This window comes from Vanellus vanellus (genome assembly GCF_965231255.1).
Source record: "Vanellus vanellus genome assembly, chromosome: 1".
NCBI classification, from domain to species: domain Eukaryota; kingdom Metazoa; phylum Chordata; class Aves; order Charadriiformes; family Charadriidae; genus Vanellus; species Vanellus vanellus.
In genome coordinates, this window is record NC_138905.1 from 202,690,639 (window position 1) to 202,716,979 (window position 26,341).

The 26,341-nt window shown below is 39.6% G+C and overlaps 1 protein-coding gene across 1 annotated transcript in view; it reads left to right on the plus strand.

Moving 5' to 3' along the window:
• Positions 1 to 26,341, plus strand: part of CRYL1 (crystallin lambda 1) — a 59,831-nt gene that overhangs the window by 10,421 nt on the left and 23,069 nt on the right. Inside the window, exons 3-5 of the mRNA XM_082489162.1 lie at positions 3,397 to 3,523; positions 16,965 to 17,126; positions 21,216 to 21,410. Of these exons, the coding sequence (XP_082345288.1) occupies positions 3,397 to 3,523; positions 16,965 to 17,126; positions 21,216 to 21,410 (484 nt within the window). The remainder of the gene's footprint in view (positions 1 to 3,396; positions 3,524 to 16,964; positions 17,127 to 21,215; positions 21,411 to 26,341) is intronic.

The window sequence follows — 26,341 nt, forward strand, 5'->3', positions numbered from 1 at the left end:
CTATTCCTTACCACACAGACTGCTCAAAAGCAGAAGTCTGTGCTTTCCAGCCATCCATTTGCTATGTTGTTCAGAAACCAAATGGGGAACTCATCCAGAAACTTGATGGATTTCCTGCTTATTTCTGCTGCCTGCGGGGACTGTTGGATCACTTTTTTTTTTTTTTTTTTTTTTTTTTCTTTCTTGAAGTGCTTTTAAACAAAACTTACCAGAAAAGAATTTCTGGCTAGTTTAGCTTTGGGTAGGAAAGATCTGGGGTTTTGAACCTAAGTCCATATTTGAGAAAAGAGGCAGAAAGCTGTTAACGGAATTCTTCTCATCAGTTTTAGACTGTATAAACTGGTAGGAATACTAATTTTGACACCAAGTCTAAGGGACTCCAGGGAAGCAAACAGGACAGACCTGAGCAGTGTCTAAAAAGCGTATGACTCTTGGCTTTGTTTTCCAACCTTTTCAAAGCTTGTCCAATATAAACAGAATGCAGTGCCTAGCTGTTTACCCAGGCGTGCTCTGCCTAAGAGTCAAAAATTATTGTCCGTGATCAGCTCTGACAAAAATAAAGCCGAAATGTTAGAACTTGCAGTACAGAAATGATTATGTGGTGTTAATTGCTGAAGCAGCTCATTGAAGAGGAGAAAGTTAATGCTAAATTAATTTAGCATTAAAAGTTAATGTAGGAGTTAGTGCTGTGTGTGCACATGCATGTGGATTTTTGTTGTTGCTTTTGTTCTTCCCAGTTCAAAATATGGGTGCGTATTCTAGTTTAGAAGGTGCACTGTCACTTTTACCAGCTTCAAACAGAGCCTCTGTTGGAATCTTACCTATTCCCAAGTTACTGGAAATACTTTGATTCATTGTACAAAGTCCACGGTGATCTGAAGGTATTTGTTTCTTCCAACCATTATGCTAAACCAGGAGCAGAACTGCTCTAGGCATTTTTTGGCTCCTCCTGAGTGCTCCTTGCCTTGACCTTATTGAGGTTGCTCCCAGGATAAGGTGTTGCTGCTCTGGGTTGGTGTCAGAAAGATGTATTAGGAAACTGTTTTGTTTGCTGGGAAACAAATGTTCTCTTTTCCATGACTTTGAGCGGAAGAAATTACATCAAAGTAACTTGTAGAGCAGCAGGTGTTTATGACCTCTTAATAAAGCCACGATAAAAGTGCTAGAGACTGTATTTGCTGTATTTTCTTGGACACAACACAACTACATGGATGCTGAAGTAAAATTCTGGTTCTTTAGAAGTTAAGGGTAGATTTAATGAGCCAGTTCAAGCTAAAGATCTGAGGGCCTATTGAATCTCTGCTGAAATTTGACTTGCATCTGTATAGTTAAGAAAGAACTGGACTGTCTTTAATTCCCTGCACATTTTCATCTTTTTGGTAACTTCAGAATACTATCGTCTAACTCTCTCATTCTAAGCTATTTTCTCTGGGAGGGGGGAATAGGTATTTCCATTATAAGACAAGATGGATTGCGTACTTGGATGCCTGTAAAAGATCAGATAAACACACCTGAAACACTTAGTTCTCGCTTCTCTAAGAGCTGAAGATGACTGTCTCAGATGTACATGTTGACAGGGTAGATGAGGTGAATCCCACTCGTTTTGTTTAGGAAAATCTGGAGAAGGAAGCTTAATATTTTTTTGATCTATGGACTCAATACTTCTTGACAGGAAAGAGCTCTAAATAAAAGGACGATTTGACAGAGTGTGAGTGTGTTATTACACATTGCTCAGCTGGTGGTCTGAAAGGGGTAGAGAGAAAAAGAGGCAGTGTGATCTACATCCTTTTCAATTCATTTAAAATGCTGTTGGAAAAATATAGATGATACTTCCCACAGCTGCATAAAGCAGTTGAGCTTAGGTCCAGTTGCTCACTGTCTGGTGTGTTTGGGATTGCTGGTGGCTGCAGCAGTGCCATTGGCAGTGGTGACGAAATGCCTCCCCAGGGTATAAGTGCTGGAGAAGTGGTCTGGGGCTGCGTTGTCCTGACCCTGTGGCTGACTGTCCGGCTTCTAAGGAAGGTGTTTGTCTCTGGCTGCTGGAGGTTGTGACAAGCATACAAAAATTAATCCAGCGTTACTATCTGGGTACGTGGAGGGGCCTGGCAGGTGTATTAAGGACTGAGGTGTGGCTGGCAGTGGAGATCATCTGGGCCTAGATAAATATGTTCTGCCCATTTAACATGTACTGTCCCATAAAGTGCCTAACGAAGACTGTCATGTGTGCCCCAGTGCCACAGTCAGTCAGGAAACACATGATGGATCACGGGTTATTCTATGCGCAGTTGTATGACTTGTGCAGTACAAAAATACACTAACTTTTTCCAGGCTGTACAGCTTCTCTGCTACAGCTTTTCCACCCTCCAACTGGGTGGCAAGTACAATTTATGATGTAGAAAGGCATCCAAAAAGAAGCTAAAGCTTCAGAATTCAATTGGTAGGAAGAAGAAAGGATTTTTTTCTGTGTGTGTTTTGTTTTGGTTTTTTTTTTTTTTTTTTTTCCCTGCTGCTAATTATTAGCTCAATTTCCTCCTCTGTTCAAGATGAGCAATTATTGCTGGATAATAACCAAAGGCTCAGAGGAGTTCTGGCTTGAGGTAACTGACAGCTTTAACTGATAATGGCAACATCAAATAGCTTTGTGTTGATTGTGATCAGATAGTTTAATCCCACTTAATTCCGGTGGGAACTGCTCTTCTAAGTGACTTTTAGCGGTTTGGAAAATGGCTTGCTTGCTCTGGACTTCTGAGACCTTAAAATGATAGATACTTCTGAGAAGGTAACATGTCCAGCCCGAGCAGTTACATGTACTTGAATGTTCAGTTCAAGCTCTGGCCACTCAATTTAGTAACTACTTGAATTTTCTGACGCTTTGTAGTCTTTACCTCTTTTAGGGGTATGGGTTTGGGTGTTTTTTTGTGTTTTTTTTTTTTGTTTGTTTGTTTGTTTCTGGTTCTTTGGGGGTGTGGGGAGGACTCCTAGCTGTATGGAATATTTATTTCTATTCAGTTAAACAGTGTTCCTGCAGTGAGGCTTCATACCAAAAGAGCTGTTGTTTGTAAAGCTAGATGAAGTATATGAGACCTCTCTTTGCATTAAATATGAGTTGAAAAATTCCTGCTGATCCTGCACCGGTGAAAACAGGTTTGAGGTGGTGACATGCTTGTGTCTAGGAGTAGATCTTGGAGCTGTCTGTGCTTGAAGAGAAGAAAAATGTTGTAAGATGGGGAGAGCAAAGAGAAATAACTGAAAAATAACCTTTCTATTTTTTTGAGTATAAATATATGCAGTGGCATGGCAAACGGCATATTACTGGGTTGTTAAGAAGCTTTTTAAAAAAATTAGTGCTGGCTTAACAATGATAAAGTACTTAATTGCGTGTGTTGTTTTTGTCAGCAAACAAATGAAAGAGCTGGAGGAGTCAGGATTCCTGAAAGGAACTTTGAGTGTGGAGCAGCAGTTGGCTCTCATTAGCATCTCTACAGACCTGAAGGCAGCAGTAGAGGGTGCTACTTTCATTCAGGTAAGCAAAGATTTGACAACTCCTAGCAAACAGTTTACAAAGATGTTTAAGAGCTGTGTTCTGCAGTCGATGGACAATGGAGGGTTCAACATCCTGACCACAAATATGTTTGTGCTTGTTACATTAAAATTATTTCTAGACTGCTATCTTGACATAGGAGATAATGCCTCTTTGCAGGGTTTTGGTACTCAAGAGTCCTTGCAAGTTTCTTTGCGTTATGTGGAAGAGGCTGGTGGCTGGCTGAGCCATGAGACCTCCATGTGTAACAAAGACTATACCTGTTAGAAAGATGAATATGGGGGTATGGGAGGCAAAAGATTCTTGGGGGAGAGATTATACTTATAAATACTTAAAGGGTGGGTGCCAGGAGGATGGGGCCAGGCTCTTTTCGGTGGTGCCCAGTGACAGGACAAGAGGTAACAGGCACAAACTTGAGTATAGGAAGTTCCACCTAAACATGAGGAGGAACTTCTTTACCTTTAGGGTGGCAGAGCACTGGAACAGGCTGCTCAGGGAGGTGGTGGAGTCTCCATCTTCTGGAGACATTCAAAACCCGCCTGGACGCGTTCCTGTGCAACCTGCTCTAAGGTAGCCCTGGTCTGGCAGGGGGGTTGGACTAGATGATCTCCAGAGGTCCCTTCCAACCCTATGATTCTATGATTATCTCTTTGGGAACACCACAGATTCTAGTGCTGGGACTAAAATGTGTTTATTCGTCTCAAAGTACCTCAGGAAGGCAGGGAGTATGGCTGTGCCTAGGGGTGACTTCCGTTCTGACTGTGGGGGACCACTGGAGCCAAAAGCAGCTATCTGATGGAGTGTTAGAGTATTAAAACCAGGGTTGATATACAGGGCTGGGATCTGTGCTGCTGAGTAACATTGGGATGGGGAACAAGCTGAATTACTGAACCTTGTAGTTTGTGGCTGCTTAACTATTTGTATGCTCACTGGCATGGGCATAGTTTAAGGAATAGGTGAATCAGGGACCTTTTCTGGGATAAAGTATGAATGAGTTTGCATTGGATTTGGCATCTTTTATGATACATGGTTGCCCAGTATTATTCCAGTATTGTACCATTAACTGTCCCTACATGTATGTGTGCTGCACCCAAGAGTTCACAATTTGTCCAGTTTCAGGCTGTAAATCCACAATCTGCTTAGCTTCAACACATCCCTAATAATAAATTGAATTTAAAGGAGACAGATTTCCAGACCTTTTCTTCCTCCCGAGTTGGTGAGGTAGAAAGGGAGAGAATGGGAGGCAGAGCAAAGCCTCACACAGGAGTCAAGGTGTGAATGCACTATAGACTTTTACAGTGGTATACTATCTTCTGTTCACTTCCTTTTCTCCCGGTCATGAAACTATATACTGTTATCCCAATATCTTACTCCTTCATCAGTAATGAGCTCAGAGCTTGTCCGTTCATATTATTGTTTTCACATATGTATCACTTAACCTCTACTGAGTTTAATCTGCAGATTTATTGTCTAGTCACTCAATCCTGTAAAGTCCTTCCACAAATGTTTGCGGTTGTAATGATGATGAGTGACTTAATTTTATGAACTAACTTTCAGGTCATTTATGAATGGATATAACAAAGGACGCAGATATCTGTGAAACAGCACTGGTCAGCATCTTCCACTGAGTAAGAAGTGACTGTTCTTCCTACCGTCTGCTTACTATCTCTTTACCAGTTACTGTCCATTAAATGACCTTTTCTCTCACATGTGATCAGTTAACTTCCTTGAAAGCTTTTATTATTTTTTGGTACAAGACTTCTGGTAGTCACACTGACTGCATCAGCTACATCACTCCTGTGCCTGTGCTTGCCGCTTCCTTTAGAGAATTCTAGTAGGTCTATGAAACAGGACTTCCCTCTGAAAAAGCTGCTTTGATTCTTCCCTGTTTATGTAATACTTATTTGGTGCTACCCTTTTCTCTTAACTTGCTTGACAGACATGTGCAGCCTCATTGTTGAGGTCTTTCCTGAAGTTCCCTTAAAAGTTGTCATGCTTGCCTCTCTTCTGGTCTTTGATACCAAAATAGCATATACTCAGTTTTGTTTCAAGTGAGCAGTTGAATATCGCTGCCACTGTGCTGGGTATTCAAATCCTATCAAAAGTGTCCTAGTACCTTGGTTCTGGTTCCCATCTCCTATCGTGACTTGAGACAGACCCTGGGTATCACCAAGACTAAGGCTTCAGTTTTCTGCAAGGATTAGAAGGAGAAACAGAACAATTGCAAAGAAGTCACTGCGCTGTGTATGTTTTCCAGATGATCATCCTTCTGTACTCTGATTGTTTCTTTATCCAATGCATTCTTGTTCTCCATGCATTTTGAAGAAAGAAGGGAAATTTTTTTTTTAATTATTCCTCTTCTAAATTGGGGGGGATCGTCTGCTTTGTTTTGTCTTATTTTGACAAATGAAGTCCTACATAGCCATATTCATTTGGGTACTGCCTAAGCTTTGTGAAGGCTGCTGTCTTGTTTCTAGCAGACTCTCCTAGTTCTGCCTGTTTTCTTTTGCTCTTTCAAGTGTTTCTTAATACCTGCTATGTCCATATGATGTCTTTACTTTCTTGGTATGTTACCTGTAAGGATCTAATCCTTCTTACTGCCAACTTTGCATCTCCTTAGTATCCTTGCTTTTATTTTAGTATCTTCTTTTGAAGCTAGGTGCAGCTGTGATGGAGGTCTTGGCTCTTGTTGCTCCTACAGAGATGTCAAATCTTAGTATGCTATTGTTCTTCTTAGAAAGGCTCTTCAACAGTAAGACTTTTGAACAAGGTCCAGCGTGCTACTTCAGATTATATCAGGGGCTGCATCATCCATCTATGCCACCATCAGCCCATCTATGAAATAGGCATCAGGCAAATGTGGCAAAATCAAAGTAATTTTGAGTTGGAAGAGACCTGTGGAAGTCATGTGGTCCATCTTGCTGTGGGACCAACTTATATCAGCTTGCTCAGGATTTGTGCAGTTGAGTTTTTAATGTCTCTAAGGATAAACGCTTCCAGTCTCTTTGAGTAAGTTGTTACGACATTTGATTACCGTCATTGTTAAACTTCTTTCCTAATATCTAATTGGAATTTCCGTTCTTGCAACTTTAGTCTCTTGCCCCTTGCCCTACCACCATGAATCTTTGAGAAGAATCTGGCTTCTCTGTGTGTTCCCTTCAGGTAGTTGAAGACAGTGGTGGTGTGTTGATGATCAAATAGCAACAATCTACTTGGGGCAACTCAAGCTTTCTGGTACTATTTTATGTTCCCCTAACCCTTTTGATGTCTTTTAATATGTAGTCATTAAGCATATACATAAATGAAAAATAAATAAACTGCAGTATGCCTGTGGGTAACAAATTGTATGTGGGTAACACTGTTGGTGGTATTCATATCAGCTCATCGGTTTCAAACCATAGAGTCAAATTCTGGTTTGATACAAAGTGTTAACAATTACACAGGGTAAGTGGGCAAATTATTTGAATTAGTCTTTAATTTGCACTTGGAAGGGCAGTGGAATAGATATAAAAGAATCTTAATTCTAGGCTCACAGCCTTATTTCAGCAATGAACAGACTACTTTCTGGCTGAACTGTATTAAACTTCAGAAACATTGCCTAGTGCAGCTTTGAATCTGGAAGGACAAAATAGACTAATTGTAACTTATGAGTGCAAGTATTCTGACTTATAGTTACTTAAAAAACAAAACATCAGTTGCATTAATGTTAGTTGAATACAGAGGACCCTATTTTCTTCCTTAGTGATATAACCTACTGATTAACTTGTTAGAGGACTTCCATGAGAACTGCATTTCTTTACCCTAGATTTCAGTTGGTTAAATCTTAACTTCTTTCCAAATTTGGCCTTTGTAGAGTAAGTCCACTTCAAGCTTCAAAAATTTCCTTGGTGTTTTGTACTCCTTGAATGAATTCTGCAGACAGTTGCCTTGTATGTCATTTTCATGGGACATAACTTAAAACAAATGGGATGAAACAGTAAAAAGTGGAACTTCTTAAATGACATTGGTGAAGATATAAAAGTGAAAAAGATGCAAGAAATAATTAGGACTGAGTAAGAAGAAAATGCATAACAGTAATGTCATGAACCTTTAAAAACAAGGTATGCCTCGATGCGTGTTATTTTATATATTCCTTCTCCTGAGCATTTTTATGAAGTAACTTGTCTTGATTGGTGTGCTTTGCACCAGCCTCAGAAAGAAATCAGTCTATTTTTTTTCTCTAAAACTGAGTATTCACACAGTTTCATTTCTCAGAGCTTTTCTATGCTACTTGAAGTAAGTGCATAACCCCTAGCATTTAGGTGAACGTGCACTGCAAGCTTCTTGCATCACTAAAAGCTTTAATTCTGAAATAACGTTTCCATTAGCTGAAAATGCTGTGGAGACAAGTTAATGGATACATTTGTGCTATAATGTCCCTGGTGTGGGACTGTCGTGGATCAGGTAGATGTTTCTTAATATTGTGTTCTTAACTTTCCTGCATAAATATGTCTTTTGTCCTTATGTGACTATTGGGTACTGAACTTACAAGTACTTCTTTCATTATTAAAAACATATTTGAGTGGATGTGTGTCTAGTTCCTAAATAATATAAGCTCAATAGCAATCAGTGCAGCATTTATATGATCTCTTGCCACAATGCTGGTAAAAGGAAAACATATATTTTTAAATGCTTTGCTTTCGAACAATTTACTAACAGAGTAATGAAGTTTTACTAGCTCTCAGAGGGGGATAAGATGACAAACTATAGGTAAGATCTCACTCTTGACAGCTGAGCTGCTGTGTGCGCTGGTGGGTTGGGAGGCCTGGCTGGGCTGGTTGAAGCCAAGCATGGAGGGTGCCTGAGGTGATCTCCAAGCCCATCGCTTGTGCTGTGGCATGGGACAAAGCAGACTGGCAAGGGGATGAAATTAAGCTTGTAACTTATAGCTTGTGATCTGAAGTATTTATCATTTTTCCTATTAAAGGAACCCTGCCTAAAAGCCTTAGAACAGTATCTTTTTTTTTCCTCTCCTTTCTTTTTAAAGAGAGGGTATACTCCCCCCTCCCCTGCCCCCGCCATTACACCTGCAAACTCTTTTGAGCTGGTGATAACACTAACAGATCTTTAGCCTCATCTCTTTTAGATCTTGCTGGCTCTTGTATCTCTCCCACTGAGACACATTTAGAAAAACTGTTACCAGCTTAAAAACAGCTTTCAAAAAGCCTGGTGGTGCTTCAGAATGGGAAACCAGCATTGATTTTTGGGAGCCTTGACAGTAGGTCTCATGTCTCCTGTCATAAAACTTTGTCTTTGATTGGCTGGTACCAGTTTCTACCACTAGCTTTTGTTTTACTTCCCTGGTGGCTTGCAAGAACCACTTCTGGGGATGAGGGAGTATCTGCAGACAGCAATGGGTGAAGATGTCTTCAGCTGCCCTGAGCTCATTGGATAGAAGAGCATCCCGGTTTGGAAGGTGTGTTAATGATATACCTCTGTAAATACGAAGCTGCTGGAAGGCAGAGTGTGCCAGTATTGCAGTAACATGGCTGTGTCCAGACTGGTCACTGGTCAACTCTGAGCACTGGACGGACAAACATGGGTCTGTTTGCTCTCAGCTGGGTAAATATGACCCTAGGCCTGGTTTTACCCTATTTATCTTAAACACTGACCTGAGGCACCAGAAGATATGTTTTGGCTTCTGAGGGAGCTGGCTTTAAGCGCATGACCTGACTCACCGTCTCTGTAGAGGTTTTGAGAAAACTTTTCCTGAATTTAGGGTTTGAAACAGTTTGATCTCAAAGACCTGCTGTAAAATACTTCATCAAGTCGGTGTTTGAGTTGAACTGAAAGATGATATCTGGGTAAACAGCTTTTCAGTGTCACTGCTGTGGTGCTGCTGCTGAATGGACTTTTGTCCTTCCAAACTTTCTAACATTCACTGTCTTGTGCATATAACAACTAGTCTTGTCTACCGTTACAGACTTCAGTATGGTTTTGGACCCTGTTACAGGAGGTCATCATTGCCAAACTGTCATCCTGTCCAGCAGTAAATTCTAGGGCCGTATTGCATTTCCGTTGCCTTTCCTAGATCATTTTCCCTCTTTTTCACGGTGGATAGGATCACAGCAGAAGAAAACAGAGATGCTCTGGTCCTTTGAGCAAGGATGCAGGGTGAAATAAGCCAATCAACCTGTTTGAGATCTTACTGCCCTTCCCTAAGGGAATCAAAAGGATCTTAATTTCTTCTGTAGCAGCCTGATCAGCTTTTCTGTCTGTCTTTTGAAAGTTTTATAGGGCACATGAAGATCATGGGAAAAGATGGTTCTCTTCATGGTGTCATACTGACACTAGATAAAGCAAAACTTGCCTTCATTTGTTGTATGCATGTTAAACAAAATACAAGCCAAACAAAAAACCCACACAATGCCCCCCCCCAACCCCTCCCAAATCTGCAAGTTTTGATTTCAGAAAATGTAGTTCTGAAAACTAGTACTTCCTCAAATCTTGTTTTGTATTTTGTACTAAAGGTTGAACAGACACTTATAATTCAGTCATTTATTCAGAACAGTATATAATGGCAGTAACAATATTTTTATTGCTCCAGTTTCTTAACAGGGTATGTTTCTGAACTGTAGGAAAGTACAAAATGTTTCCATCTAAATGCTGGATTTCACCTCACCAAAGTGTTATTTACTTGTACAGTATCACGTGATAGACAGTCTTTCATGTCAGTCAAGAGGCAGTGATTTAAGAAGCATCATATTTCGCATTGGTATGAGCTCAAGAATTCAAGACAACTAAGAAGTTATCACTTCTTTAGATTTGAAGTGAATTATAGCCCTAAATTAATTAAAAAAAAAAATTAAATTAGCCTGAAAGTACTAGTGTTCTAACTAGTTCTAACAACTGCTCTGTAATAAGCTTACTTATGTAATGTACTTTAGTTGATGGTTTTGAAGTCTATTAAAGCTTTTCTGAATATGAACTTAATACTATTCTGAGAGCCGGGCACTTGTAGATTTGCTGTAAGACACTTTTGTAACTATATTTTGAATGGAAATTTAAGCAAGTTCAAACCCTGTGAATCAGAGTTAAACTCATACGGGGGGGTTCCTCCCTGCCCCTTATCTGCTCCTCAGCACAACAGTGTATGAGAAGATGCCACCTTTATCAGAAGATTCACCTTTAACTTTGCTGCCCTGCCAACTGCAGAGTTATCCAAAATCAGGTTGGAAGGGACTTCAGAGGTTACTTAGTCCAACTCCTGCTCCAATCCAGGATCAGTCATACCTAGACAACTGTCTGTCAAAAATAGGTTAACCTGTTCTTAAAATCCTCATGTTGATGTGATTCTTTCTCCTCCCCTGTGTTAAGCATTTTACTTCAGTGCACGCCTACCCTGTAGAAAGTGTAACTGAAGAACCAGAACGTGAGCATAGGTGACCACACCTTTCTATTTATATTTTTTAATAATTGTGTCAAATAGTGATAAATAGTGGCCCTGTCATTAACAAGTTGCCAGTCTGCTTTTCAGTTAAATAAGCTGCAGTCCTTATCCTGCTTTCTTACCCTTGGCTTGCAGGATACCAATTCTTGTTCAGGTTGAAAATAAAGTCTTGGTTGCCATAGTTGTGGTGGCTTGTTTTGGGCTAACTAGAGTTGTTTTACATCTAAGGAGTGTTTTGTTGCCAAGCATATTTTCTTAACAATCTGGTATTTGGACGTGTGCTTGAAACCATCTAGTTTACTGAGGTATGTGGAATGGGTATCTGCAAGGGGAAAAGGGGCAAACAGCCTGATGATCTTCTGTTCCCTTGTGTGTATCCCATGCGGTTTGGTTCCTGCATCACCTCCAAGTGTTTCGGGGCCAAGTCCCACTTAATCTCACCTGCCTGCTGTCGTGCCCAGCCAGCTGCTCCCTCTGCTTCCCCATAACCCAAGCTCTTGGGGGCTTGAGTGCTAGTCATGCTCTAACGTAATCATGTCAATTATCAGACTTGGTTTTGTGGGTTGTGTGTTGGTTGGGTTTTTTTCCTTTTAATCTTCCTTGTTTTAACTGATGAAAATGCTGACACCGTACTGAAAGATGTGCAGTAGCCTGGGGACTCGTCCAGCTGTTACTGAAGGTGTCTCGTGTTTCTGTGCTGTGTCCCAAACCCGTACAGTGGTGCGCAAGAGTGTGTGTCTCCTGCCCAGCTGCTGTCCCTGCCTTTACCTTCAGATGAGGGTAATAAGACTTTCTAAAAGGAGACTGAAGTAAATATATTTCCCCCCACCATATTTTCAGATCAAAATGATACATTTTTATTTAGTAACTTGTCTTAATTAATATCCTGGTATTTTGGTATATCCCCATATTATCCATCTTTAAAGTGTCTCAGAATAAGCATCTGAAACTACCTTGCCGTTTTGAGGGGAGCATGATGGAAAAGTCCAAAATACTTGCAGTCAAGTATTTGAGTTTGAAATGTGTAATAATTCTGTGAAATTACCAAACCTATTTAATGCATGAAAAAATTCAGATAGTTGAGCTAAATCGTAATGGTTAATGATACAAGAAGCAAAATTGTTATTCTGATAGAATAATTTATTCTCATACTAAAAATACCATTTTATTTCTCTGCTTGTTTCACTAGCTGAAATCCCAAACTCTGCAGTCAAAATGTCACCTTTTTTAATTGTAGCTGGGGTAGTTCCCCAGGTTCATGTGCGTGACTCCTGTTTACTGAGTAGAATGCGCATCGGTGTCTGACATGGAATACAAAAGAAATAAGCTCTGGTTTCCTTAATAGAAGGTGCATCTTCAGTCTTCCAGAACAGAAATATAGACCTAAGACCTGCAGGAGACCAAACTAGCATGTCAATACAAAAGCCTAAATACAAATAATAATAATAATTAGCACTGAAATATTAATGATAGTAGTGAGCATTTTAAACGCTCTTTTCCTTAAAATATAATTTGACTTTGATACAGATTCTATAAAATGGTGGTAATGACAGCAACACAGCAGTCTGTGTGTGTCCACAAGCGGAGCAAATAGATGCAATCTTGCTTTGGTAACTTCAGTAATTTCAGCTTCACCAGTAGTATTGGTGGGAACAGAATTGGTTGGAAAATTGCAGGGTTTAATTTGCAGAGAGATTATTTTAGCGTATGTACTTTTTTTTCTGAATTCAACTAGGTTTTTACAAGAATCTTTTCATCGTTATTATTTAGATGTGGTAAAACTATATGGAATAGTTGTATTTGACTGTACAGTTGCTAGCTATAGTAATAGCGCTTTGAAATCTATATTTCTTTTAATTAAATTTACAAGTCTCCTTTTCAGGTATTTTTAATGCCTGTCTGTATACAGATAACCTGAATGCTGTTTAATCCACGTGTCCCTGCTTTATGTAGATTTATGTTAATCAAGCTTTGTTTTAGAAATATGACAGTCTAAAGTGTCTTGGTAGATTGAAAATAAAACAATTATGCCTGAAGTCTTTTCTGGGAAGTTCTTTTTCTAGTGGATTATTACTATAGAAGATAATGAAAGTATTTGTATAAATGGATTAGGCACCAAAACTTTCAGAAAAGCTGCTTTTCTGAGATTTAGAACTCTTTGTCTCTAAATCCTGTGAAGATCTTTATATTCCTCCAAAAAGTTGGACATAATGCAGTTCCTGTCACAGGAGTGCTGACAGTCTGGGTCCAGCTTGTGAGATAGTTCAGTGCTCTGAAAGCTGCTGCTACGTCTTCATTCTGTGAGAGGAGAGGATTGCTGTCACTTGACTCTGGGAACCGTTCTACAGAAGTGCCTCAAAATTGTCAACTAAGTTGCAGCACTGAAAAGCTGAGACCACTTAAAATGCTGTAAATTATATGTGTATAAATAGAGGAACAGAGCCAGGGTTTGTGGCATGTTTGGAGATCATCACTTAACTGCAGAAGATGAAGAGCGTCCTTGTAGCAATCAAAGTGGTTGCAGCTCTAAACAGTTTACTTGGTACTTGAAGCCCTGTTGAATTTACTGAAAAGAGGAAACTCATGAGACTCTTGAAAATAACTTTCTACCTCAGCTGTGGTTAGGGCAAGGCTGCAGGGTGCTCTTGCTGTAGCAGCTGCATCGTGGCAGTGGAGTACAGCTTTTGGAGGTTAATGATGCAAGATGAAGGCAGGAGAGGAATGGCTGCCTAGGGTGCTGTGAGCCAGCATGCACAGAGCTTAGCTCTTCATTCAAACCGAGTCAAGTTCAGAGCTTATGGGTCAGGATTAACAGGACCAACAATGTGGGAGACATGGTGGTAGGTATCTGCTACAGATGATCTGATCAGGAAGAAAAGGCTGCCTTCAGACAACTGGAGGAAGCCTAACATTTGCAGACCCTTATCTTCATGGCTGGGCTTCAACCACATCAATATCTGCTGGAGGGACAGCACAGGAGAGCACAAACAATTTGGGAAGATTCTGGAATGCGTTCATGGTAACTTCCTGACACAAGTGGTTGAGGAGGGGATATGCTGTGCTAGACCTCAAGCTTACAAACAAGGAAGAACTGGTTGGAGATGTGAAGGTTGGGTAAAGCCTTGGCTACCGTGACCATGAGATGGTGGAGCTGAGGATCCTGAGAGGAGAAGCAAGACAAAAAGTGGGATCACAACCCTGGATTTCAAGAGAGACAACTCTGGCCTGTTCAGGCCAAAATCTGCTTGGAAGAATCCCATGGCATGGGATACAGTCTGGGTATGAAGAGCTAGTCTAAAAGAGCTCAAGATTGATCTATCTTCCTTATTTTAGGACCATACTACTGTGTTGCAGTGCTTTACTTCAGGCCATGCTTTCTTTCTTTCACCTCCCAGTGCTAAGAAATCCATGGCATTGGCAGCGATTCCCATTGCTAGTGTAAGGAGAAGGTATTTTGCAAGATAGTGTCTTGGGGAGTGTTTCCTAGAAGGTGGTACAGGTGAGTTGCTACTTTGGCATATCAGAGAATGGAGAGGAAGAACCTGGGTAGATGCCAGCATTTAAATATAGGTAGATGAAGTTGTGCGCTTAAATGAGTGTGGATGTGTGTGGGAGCACAGATGGTGGATAGCATGGTAGAAAAGCCTGAAAAAAACAAAACAAACAAACAAAAAAAACCCCACACAGAGCCACTGGGTTTAAAGACCTAAAACTCCCTAGCTTTCTCTGTATTGGCATTCAAGGGGTTGTGTCATATGAGTGCAGCTTTTTAATTAGGGACAACTAGACCTCAATCACCTTGTTTGACTGTCAGTGTTGTCTGCTGTGGAGAGAGTGTAGTACGTGTTTTATCTTTGTGTAGTTCTTTAAGAGTTCATAGGTTGGTCAAGTAGCTGTTATGTATTTTGTGAACATGTATTTAAATAGTGTAATGGCTATTACATTTAAGCCTTTAATTCAGTACAACTCTTCCAGAAGGTGGGTTTTAAAAATTAACTGTAGTGTTCTGATCAGGCTGTTAAAAAAGATATCCATTAAAGTTTAAATTGAAAATAAGATTAGTAGCAACCTTGTTCAGGTGCTCAGGACTTGGAATAAAGGTGTACTGTTCACTGTTCTCTACAAAAAGGGCACAGAAATATACAGTGTCACTTAAAATGCGTAGAGTTGTATGCTAACCTTTTTGCACTGATTCTTTGAGAGAGACTGTGGTAGCTTTAAAACCATATCTTATCTGCTCACTGTTTGATCTTCTCTTTCTCAGGGTAAACAGAATAGCTTCAGACCTCTCTGGGCTCTATAACTGACAGCAAGTGAGGTTCCTGTTTAATAGATTGTTTAGAGCTTAATTTTCCCCCTGTTCTTCAGGGAATTGGTGTCTCTGAGAAAATAATTGCATGCTTGATGAGGACAGAAACTTTATTGCAGTGATCCAACAACCTGAATACAATTGTGACACTATATGAGAAACTTCAAGCAAATGGCCCATTCAGAAACCTTACGTAACCATGGCAGGTTTGAGTTTCCAGCAGATTTGAGTCTGCCTTTTTGATTATCATCTGATGTGAGAGGAGGCTTAGAGTTTCAAGTTCACAATAAACCTATTCAGAGCAACTCTTTTATTAGCTTGAACAGTATCTGCAGAGTTCTCTTCATCTTTGGCTTTACTAAAAGAAACTATTTAAACTTAACCAACAAGCAGGGATCCTGGAATCATAAGCAGAGTATCATTTTGTTTTGATAATGCCGTCTATTACTTTGGGCTCTATGTGGAGTTCTTAAATCACCCTGTTTATCTCTTCCGCATCATGGAACTTCTAGTACTGTTCCATGCAACTTGCTTGTTTTTAAGACTTCAAATTACTTTTAACCCATTTACTGGGTTAAAAACTCTGGCCCTGGGTGTTCCTGCCAAAGGGTCTGTCTGAAGCTGCAGGTATTAATGTAAATTTTAGATTATATTCGAAGTATAGCCTTTTTCCCTGTCCCCATGTGCAGTTCAGCATAACAGGAAGGACAGAATGAGGTACTGACAGGTGGGAGAAGTTTGGAGTTGGAAAAGAGCAGGTATTTTCTGTGTGTTTAAAGGTGAAAGCTGAGGTTTTGCAAGTTTGGGATCCTGTTTAGATTTTTTTGATTATTTTTTTTTTTTTAAATCCTTCCAAAAAATCCAGAGAACAAGCTGGTTTTGTCCTCTGTTTTCTTATCGTAGACTGAAGCCTTTCCTGTTGATTGTGGGATCCACTGTAGACATTCTCCCATGTCCTCGTTGCTTCCAGCCTGGTGGACTACTTCATGCTCTCCTTCAGGCAACTCCTGGGGATAATTTTGAAATTCCTAGTGACTGTAGATTGTGGCTCTTGGCTCATACATGTGAAATTTCACACAATACTGCAAAGCTGAACATGCTCAGTAGCATAATTCTGATAGCATGCATTCTACTTCAGAAATCTTTCTCAGAGTTGACATGAATGGAGATATTTAATCTTTTTAAGTGTGAGGGTAACTGAGAGATGTTTCGGTGCGTGTTCCATAACTGTACCTTGGAATCTCCTGCCATAGTTCCAGAGATTGTAAGTTTCTTCTTTTGAGGTACACTTATTCATTTCCATCTTGTCTGAGAGAGAATACTTACTTTTGTGTGAGATTCTCTGAAAAAAATGGAGACCAGGTCTTATTCCTCCATACTGTGTTATCTCTGTGCGTGAGTAAAAGTCTGTATTTTAGACAAAGCAGAATAATGTGTTTTGTGTTAAATCTCCTGTGGTGTTTGGTGGTCCATCTTCTGCTATAGAGAAACTTTTCATCTTTCCATTTCTTTATATGTGGGAAGGTATTTTTGCGTTATGGCTCACTGGTATATCTAGGCTGACTAAAATAGATGGGTTTTGCTGAGGTCCTGGTTCTCAAGGTGGGATCAGTGGAGTCTGAAATATATGGATAAATACTATTGAACTGGAAAGCTTCTAATACTGATTTTTGTTTTTATTCCAGGAATGTACTCCGGAGAACCTGGAACTGAAAAAGAAGATTTTCGGTCAGTTAGATCTTATTGTTGGTGACAATGTTATCTTGAGCAGCTCGACCTCTTGTCTCTTACCCAGCAAACTGTTCACTGGCCTTAAGCATGTTAAGCAGTGTATTGTGTCACATCCTGTAAGTATGATGGCATGTTTTGTTTTTGTAGTAGTGGTAGTACAGGTGTTTAACTAAACTGCATCCCAAACTTTTCACTGCAGACTGAGAGATATAGAAGGGTATTTGGAGCGCTTTTGTGCCATCGTTAGTGTGCATGGGCCTGACTTTTCAGAAAAAACTTTAGTTTGGTCAATCTGTGAACAGCAGCAGCATCTACTGAATTGAGAGTATGTAGGCATGTTTCATACTGTTGGCTCAAGATAAGCTGTGTAAGCTATTGTGCTGATACTGTTGTGTGTTACTCAAACTACTGGCTCTCAAAAAATGTAGGAATTGTGTGTTTTGAAGACAAACCTATAAAATTCCCTACTTTCTTGTTGTGGCATAATTAGTCTTTTCTAGTATCCTTTTTCAGCTGCTGTTGAGTAACAGTAAGGATCCAAACAGGGAGCTGCATGTGCTTGTCATGTAATGTTGATGAAAGGTAGAAAGAAGGCTTTGACTCTGGTTTCTTCAGTTTTGATGAAGAAGCGTTATACCCCAAGAGGAAAAGCAGGTGGATGAAATGGGACAGATTGTACTTGGAACTGAATTTGCATGCTTTGTGACCAGCTGGGACAGGCATGCCAGAAATGGCATGAGTAGTTGTGGCAGCAGAACCTCAAAAGGCTGAAGGGCACCTGTAAGCCTCTGTAGAGGTCTATGCGGGGCTGCCAGACAGCATTTTCTCACATCTCTCCTCGGTATGGAAGAGCATTTTGCCTTGATCACTGGGATCCTTACTCCTTCTGTTTTCCACTACTCCATAGCATGTTTGTTTAATGTTAGTCTGGTGTTTGACAGATCAGTTAAGAGGACTGTTGTTATGAAGGTTTGCAGTATCTGGAGAACGGTACTGCTGTGCTGTCTTCAATCTGGTAACTACATGTTGTCTCTCTGGGCATCCCTCAGGGTGCAGAGTAAATGTCGGTTCCTTGGGCATGCTCAAAGTGGCAGTGTGAACCCAAAAATACAGCACTACTTTACTGTAGTGTCTTGGCAGCTACCTGTAGCCTAATGCTGCATTGTCAAAGCATTTGGTCAGTCCCTTCTTGACACCCCTCCACAACCACTTGGGGTGATTGGGAAGCAAAAGGAACAAAAAGATTGGTTTCTTTCTTTATAATTAGTTTTCATCCCCTTTTAATTAGGGGGGAAAAAAAAAAAAGTCCAACTTCAAAGTATGTATCTGTGCCTAGGTTTAGCATTTCTCATTCTAAAATTCAGTAGTTCCTTATCTCGTATTTCCAGGGTTGAAACCTTCTGTAGTGTTAGAGAAGAGATAATGTTTCTTTTAGACTTCTGTATTAAGTAACTATAGCAATAATATTAATTTTTTTTATCAATTCCTTGGCTTCTGCCTATTCTCTGACTGTTTGTCAGTCTTTATATTACTCTTACTGTTTTCCCAAGTTGGTCTGTACCAGTTGACTTGTTGAGTCTGAGCTGCAGTCTTTGTAGGAGCCACTTCTGAAACCAGGTTTTATCAGATCTGGAAAGGTAGCTAAGTCCCTGCATAAACATTTTCTAGGTTGATGTTGTAAGGATATATGTATTTTCCAAAGCAAATACACTGGAGTGCCTTAAAAAGTCTAATTGTTCTGAAATGGCTTTGCAATCCAACTGAGACTATTTTCATAGTAATCTCAGCTTCACTCAAAGAGAAGTGTACTGGAGAAGCCTTGAGCCAATGTAGTCTTCCAGGGGCCTTTCTGCATCTGTTATATCAGGAAACATGCTTGCTTTCTTGGCTTTTGGTGTTTTTTGATTTAACCATGGCCTTACTAATATCTTCAACACAACAGTAGAACATGGGGAATGGTGGCTGCAAGAATCAAACAGCTCTGGAAGATACTGTGAGAACAAAAAGTTCTGATATACCAGAAAAATTAAAAGCTAAAGTTGTAAAGTCTCTGGCACAGATGAGCGTGTTGAGGAGAAATGAAATGAATGAGGAGGAGCTCATCCTTTTGCTTAACATAGCAACAGGTTCAGTAATTAGAAAAAATAAATTAAATCCCATAGCATAGCTGTATGATAAAAATGCATGCAATTCGTGTAGGTACAGCTGTTCTCTGCAAGCAGTTTCAGACGGTTTGTCAGTGGAGGTCTTCTGCAGAGTGGTTCATTTCTTATGTACTATATACACATGCTAGGTCACACAGCTCGAAATAATTAGGTGGAGGAGACTGTGTGCTATTGAGTGAAGTTCCTTGCTTTACAGGAAACCCTGTAATCAAATCACCTTAAAAATGTATTAACCTGTATCTGTTAGATTTTTTTTTTTTAACTCCACTACTCCTGTTGGAAGTTGTTTGTGTCTTCTAATCTTTGTTCCAATCTTATTAGCAGTCCATTGAAATTAATTTGACATGTGTTGGCAGCGTTTGTGTAGCTTAATTCTTTCTGTTTACTTTGTCATATCCTTTCTTAGCTTTCATTTTGTTAGGTTGAGTAAGGTAAACTCTTCTGTTCCCTGAAGAAAGGCTTTGCATTTACCTTCTCATTTTTAGAAACATTCCCCCACCCCCAATTTCATCCATGTTTTACAACTTTCAGTTTTTACCAACATGTATTATCTCACTCCTTAAAAATTGTCTTTCTAAGTCTCCTCAGTGTGCTCACGAACACACCCGTGTACTCTCCTTGCCAAGTTCATGAAACAGAATATTTCAATAAGATGACTGTCAACACTAATCTTGGAAGAAATTTATAATAGCCTCAGTCTCTCTCAACAATTAACTTGTCCTCTTCCTGATTGGAACCTGTGATATAGTTAAGGGTTAGAAAAGCCTTCAGAGACCTTCTAGGTGCTTGCAGTGGTTTTGGGTCTTGCTAAATTGCCTGGCACCACATCTGCAATGGTGCCCATCACGCTGTTCTCAGCATTGGTAGTGGCATTGCCAAAGAGACTGATGTGAGAAAGGTTATGTGGGAACACAAGGCACTTTAAAGGGAATGAAGTAAGTGTGTTACATCAGTAGTCAGAGCAAAGGTAGCCTACAACAGGTTACGTATTGGTCAGACCCTACAGTAAAAGAAACCATGTAAGTAACGAAAAGAAAGAACATACAGAGAGGAAAGACTGCTTGTGCATTGCTGTGACTAAATCCTGTACTTGCATTTGCATGAGCATAGTTAGAGCAGTTGAGTAAAAGGGAGGATGGTGAAAGAATCAGTACTTAATTGCCATCCTTTAAATGTCAATTTTATTTCTGGTAGTAATTTATGATATGTTAGCTCCTTCTATCGCCTGGAAACTAGACCAAGAGCTGAGTTTAACACCTTAAGAATGTGCCTGACAGACTGCTGCTTTTGGAGAGAGCGTGCAGGCAGTGTTACTGTCTGTAACACTATGACCTGAAGAACTTTTAGCTGTTTCTAGGATGTTCTTTAGAATTTTTTGTTTATTACTTTAATAATACATTACACAAAGGTCATGACTTCATGAGAAATTACATTTGGGAAGAGTCAGGGAGAGGGAATTTTTTTTTTTAAGTCGGTACAGTGTTTGAAGGTAACCTGTTCTGCAACTTTTTTGAAGTATGTTTTATGTGATACTTGTTACTGCGTTTAGCATATATTTACAGGCTTGGGTCAGTAGCAGCTTATCTATTAGGTGTTACATCTTACAGGTGGTGTTTAGCAATAATTTTCTTATAAAGTTCTTGAATATGTGAAGGGAAGTGCCTGCCTTCGTTTGGAAACACGGGTGGTAGCCATATGTCTTACAGCAACAAATAGACTTGAATATTGAGAAAGTATCAGTTACTCAAGTCAGTATGAAGTTTTCTAGTACTATTTGAGTGCCATCATCTTTAGTGTAGCTCCATGAACTTTGCTGGGGTTGAACAGAGTTAGATTTAATGCAAGATTAATTATTTTTTTAATTTGAATTAATACACCAGCTTTTATTGGACTGGTGAAGTCTTTCAGAGTCTGAAGATCAGGCTTACTGTGTTCACTGGAAAATATCCATGCTAGTAGCAAGCTATAAAGATGCTTTATATTGACTTGTTCTGTTAATCTGTTGATAGTTGACATTCTTCTTTTGTGTTTCTTCTTGAGGTAAATCCACCTTACTTTGTGCCGTTGGTTGAAATTGTTCCTCATCCAGAAACGGATCCTTCTACTACAGAGAGAACATACACCCTGATGAAGAAGATTGGTCAATCTCCTGTCAAACTAAACAGAGAAATTGAGGGGTTTGTTCTGAATCGGCTCCAGTATGCAGTGATAAGTGAAGCCTGGAGACTTGTGGGTGTATGTATATTTATTTTTTTTCCACTTTCTACACACACACACTGGTGGCTTTGTAGATATGACAGGTGAGACTGTATATTCAAATTTCCTATAAATTTGTGTTGTCTTTCTTAAACTGTGAATATGAACTATATACTAACATGTAAATTAAAAACAGTAAGAAGTGATGTCAGTTATAAATGGCAAAGACTTAGAAAAACAAAGTCATGATCATAACCACTACCCTTTATCCTCCTTTCTTTTCAGAATACTGTCATTTTCAGGACAACAAAAGGAACTATCTTAAAAGCACAGAAATCAAACTAATGTATTTCTTTTTTCTCGTAGTCTCATCATTTTCCTGTTATTTTCTGAATGTTGCTTGCCTACTGTACAGTGGTTATGAAAATTAGTATTTTAAATAGTTTTCTCTTTGGCCTTTCAGGAGTCGCACTCACAGGTTCAACAGTTATTTGATACTTGTAGTTAAAGACAGATTTCTCCTCCTTCTGCCCATTCAGACTTCTAGCTGAGAACCATTTGTTTGTACCCCTTCAGCTTTTCCCACAGTTACCTGTTTTGTGCTGCAAAGTCTGATCTTTCATCAGGAAGAGCTGAATTTGAGTCTGCATATTATTCTGTTGAGAAGAGATTCAGTTGGACTTGAGTAGGGCTTACTTTTTTGTCATGGAGAATGTTTTGATTTTTCAACTCTTTTTCCAAAGCAGTATCTAAACATAGTTGCTGAACTGATTTTGCTTACCTCTAGTTAGCTTCCATGAGCAATACAACACAACAATATAAAGGAGGTGGCGAATAATAGTAAATAAAACAGTACCGCTAGGAATGATCTGACTTCTACTGGAGATTTTTCTTTAAACTAAAGAAGTTTCTGTTATTAAAAAAGTTAATACAAATTCTTAAGTATATGATAAGAAAAAACCCTTCAGAAAATTGAAATAATGTTGAAAGACACAGGATATAAAGGATAGTAACCTCAAAATTGTTTTGTAAACCCTAATAATCGCAGATGAAAAAAAGATTTTGAGAATAAAAATACAAAAGTTACTGCTAAAAGTGAATGAGGAAGTTAAGTTCACTGGAAAAAGCTAACTGAGCTGCAGTGTTCATTGTTAAGGAGGTTCCCACGCTGTAATCTTTCCTTGAAAGGAAGGGATCTGACGCAGAAGTAGAACAAGTCATGTTAAGAACAAGATTTTTGGAACAGGAAAGAGTAAATGAGTAATAGCAGACTATGAGGGAGAAATGGAATTTATTCGAGAATCCCCAAACTCAAACATTAAGTTGATGAAATACTGATTTAAGCACCTTTTTACGGAACAACTAGCATAATACTGCAGAAATGGAAGTTAGCACTTATATCTGAGCTCTTTTAAAAGAGTTCAAAGCATTATTGGAAGACTGTAGACAAGTGAGTCTGATAATACCCTTGGTCAGCACAGGTATCCAGGGAAGTAATGCCTCAAAAATATGGTAGGATTCTTTCATGTCTCTGAGAGGCGTAAACTGAATTGTGGAAGTTACTGCTATAAAAATGTAGGATGCTAAAAATATGAGTGGGTTCAGGGAACATTTAGACACACTCATGTTAGAGGAAAACCATGCAGAAGGAACCTCCAGCTGTCGAAGTCTCAAAGACTGGACTGCTGGGAGCTGAGACAGTGCATATCATTGAAAGTATCACTGTATTTGGTCTTTGGTTATGGAAAGAGTATAAGAACACTTCATGGGCTACTACTGGAAAAGATGTATTGATTTGAGGTCAACCTTTAGTATGAACCTATACGAATGCTTTTGGTGTGTGTGGTGGTACATGAACAGTAACAAAATAGTGCTTGAAGCACTAACAGATAATTAAAGTTGCTTTTGTTGTGCATCATCAAAGTTTCCAAGTTGTTCTGGTTTTGTATAATTTTGTCCTCTTTCAGGCAAATACACATTTAAACTGTAACAACTTTGATGGCTATATTTCCATTCCAAAAGCCTGGACAAAATAGAACTATCAAAGGTGTATAGTTACAGCTGTGTGACTTCAGGCTACACACTGCCTTTGATGGGAGGAGAATCACTGCAGATAGGTGAGAGCTGCAGGCCTGGGGCAGTTTCTGTGTTTCTACTGTTGTGCTGCCAACTTAGTCGTTTTTATTGCGGGTCATGTTCTTTTGGTGTTTCCACTTTCAAAGTGGGGAAAAATACTTCTTGCTTCTCATTGTTAAGTCACTTTTCAGTCCTTATGGTTGAAAACGTCAGCCTCCCCAACTCTCAGTCTTTGAGAGGCTCCTAAAAATCAAGCTTTACTGACATTGACGCCTTCTGGTAACAAATATTTTCCTTACCTTAAGAAGCACTGGGGGTGGAAGATAAACTACAAATATTAGTAGGAGGAACATATTAATAAAGCATTCTTGTCCAAAGTGGCCACCCTATTAATCCTTTTGTGGTTAGATATGTAAATTACATGTATTGGATGAGGCAATGCAAATCAGCGTGGATACAGGACACAGACATTCTTATGAAATTACTTATGAACACTGTCATATTTTGATGCTAATAATTGTGTATTGCTTTTGACTATTGTGAAAGAACAATGAGACAGAACCATAAAACATAAATTCAAGGTTACTTGTTTTATTAGTGGTTGTAAAGGTCTGAACAAGTATCTTTGTATGCTTACAGTTACATGTCACAAACTGATCAGTGCTCCTATTTCTGTTACAAGTTTTCTTTAATTTCAACATGGTGAGTGCTTGAGAAAAATCTGCATTGTTGCTGGAGGACTGTTGTATTTGCAGTGTATCAGTTCTTTGCCACATAACAAAGACATGTCTTCCATATATGAATGCTATGTGTGAACCAGGAGAGAAACATAGCAGCAGTCTCCAAGTGTTTTGAAGCAACTTGAAATTATCTTAAATCAGCCCAGTTATGTAAACAACTGTCTGGTTTTTTTGAGGACTTCACTGAGATGCAGGCTTGAAAGTTCTCATCTGAGTCCTTGCCTCAAAAATATTTATAGTAATGGTAGGGGAGTGATCTTACACATGTGCACATATACTTTTATCAAAGTCCAAATTTAGACACCTTGGCACAGACCAAAAAAGTCTGTCTTTGTTTTGGTTTTGGGGGTTGGGTTTGGTTTTTGGTGGTTGGTTTTTTTTTTCAATCAGTTGAGCTTATTTCATTCAAGAAACTAGTGGAAACTTCTCCAGTAGAAGTATTTATATACTGTTAAAAAAGGTATTGGTGGTAGGACAGACATGCAAGTACAGCTGTACTAACAAGATTTGTCTGGAAAACTTTATCACAAATGGACTGGGCAGCTTGCAGGATGTGTTTTAGTTCCCAAATGTAGCTCAGCAGCTGATGACCTGCCAGTCTCTCTCTTTTCTTTAGCAGTGCTGTGTTGGGATGTGTGATGGATGAGGCACGGGAGAGGGATCATACGATGGGAGAAGGGCTCTGATACACAGCGTGAATATGGGGCTGTATAGAAAGCAATGTGGTAAATATAGCTGCTTGCTGGATGATGTGTGGGGCTCACCAACTTGTGCCTTGTGGGTCCAAGAGTAGGAGAGGCTATATATATGGCCTATAACACAGCTAGAAATCTGAGATAAGGCCCTGCCATCAGATTGGTCTCAGGCTCGGACTCCACGTGGTGCTCAAATTGCATGTGGGCATGGGTGCTGGAGCAGAGAGAGAACCATAATTCAAGGCGAAGTGATGAAAGGAGCAATGAGAATCCCAGGTATTGGGATACAGATTGTCTTTGCCAAAGGTGCTGGGGTCCCCAGGAGCATATGCAGGGAGCTGGTATTTTGAAGCTGGGCACAAAATGAGTGCTGTGAATGCAGGACAGGGCCAAATGTGGGAGTGGGAAGTACAGAGTTAAGGTGGTGAAAAATGAGGAGGCCTGAAGGCTGAGATCCCAATTTGTAGGAAAGTAGCAGAATGAAAATTCATTTGGAGACATACAGTTGGGTGGTGAGAACTTTGGCCGTGTGGACAATTAGGAACATGGATTTAAGGATGCAGAAGTTAGACTTTACAAGAACTTGGAAGCAAAGAGCGTAGATTCAGTTGTGGACCTAAAAGAAAGAATTCAAGCAAGTGCCCCCCTTTGAGGCAAGAGTGGTACAATGAGATGCTTCATTTTGGATCTGAGTTAGTCTTTTGTGTGACAAGATTTCTTTTTGAATGTTGTTTTCACTTGCAAGTCATGAGCACTTGAGCAATGCAGATGATTGTGGCAGGAACTTTTTGCATCAGTTATCTCTGTCTCCCCATATTCCACATTTAATCCATGAAAAAGATACTGGGAGCACTCCAGTCTGTCTCTTTAAGGTCATGTATCTGACACCATTCCGTAGGACCATATATTGTATCTGTGAATTTTCTGTAGGACCGCATAGCGTGTATGAGACTGATGTTCCTGTAGGTTTCTTATTTATATTTTTAATTCTTAAGTCTCTGGTAGAAGTGTTGCAAAGCTGGTTATGATGTGAGTAAAAGATGTACTGTGAGATGTTGAGGTTGAAGACCCTTATTCCTGTTTTCTCAACCCTAAATTTTGATATTACAAGTTTGGAATCGTTAGAATAACCTGTAGCCAGTAACAGGAACAATATCCGAAACAGCTTTCTCTGTTATTCCCTGTTACCATTTATTTACCTTGTCATGCCTCCATTGACAATGGTCACTGGTACATCTGATTTTGTTCATAACTCCTTGGAGCAGAGACTTACTGCCTTTATTTGTCTGGGAAACACCCTGTTCACTGCTGACACTACTACTTTTATATTGTTACCGGTACCAATACATTCTATAGTAGCTTGGAATTACGTTGCAAAAGCATGTTAGTTGAATAGCTTGACTTTGTCTTGTTCTGAAGGTAAAGTTTTGGTTGACTTCATCCAGAAAATAACAACCAA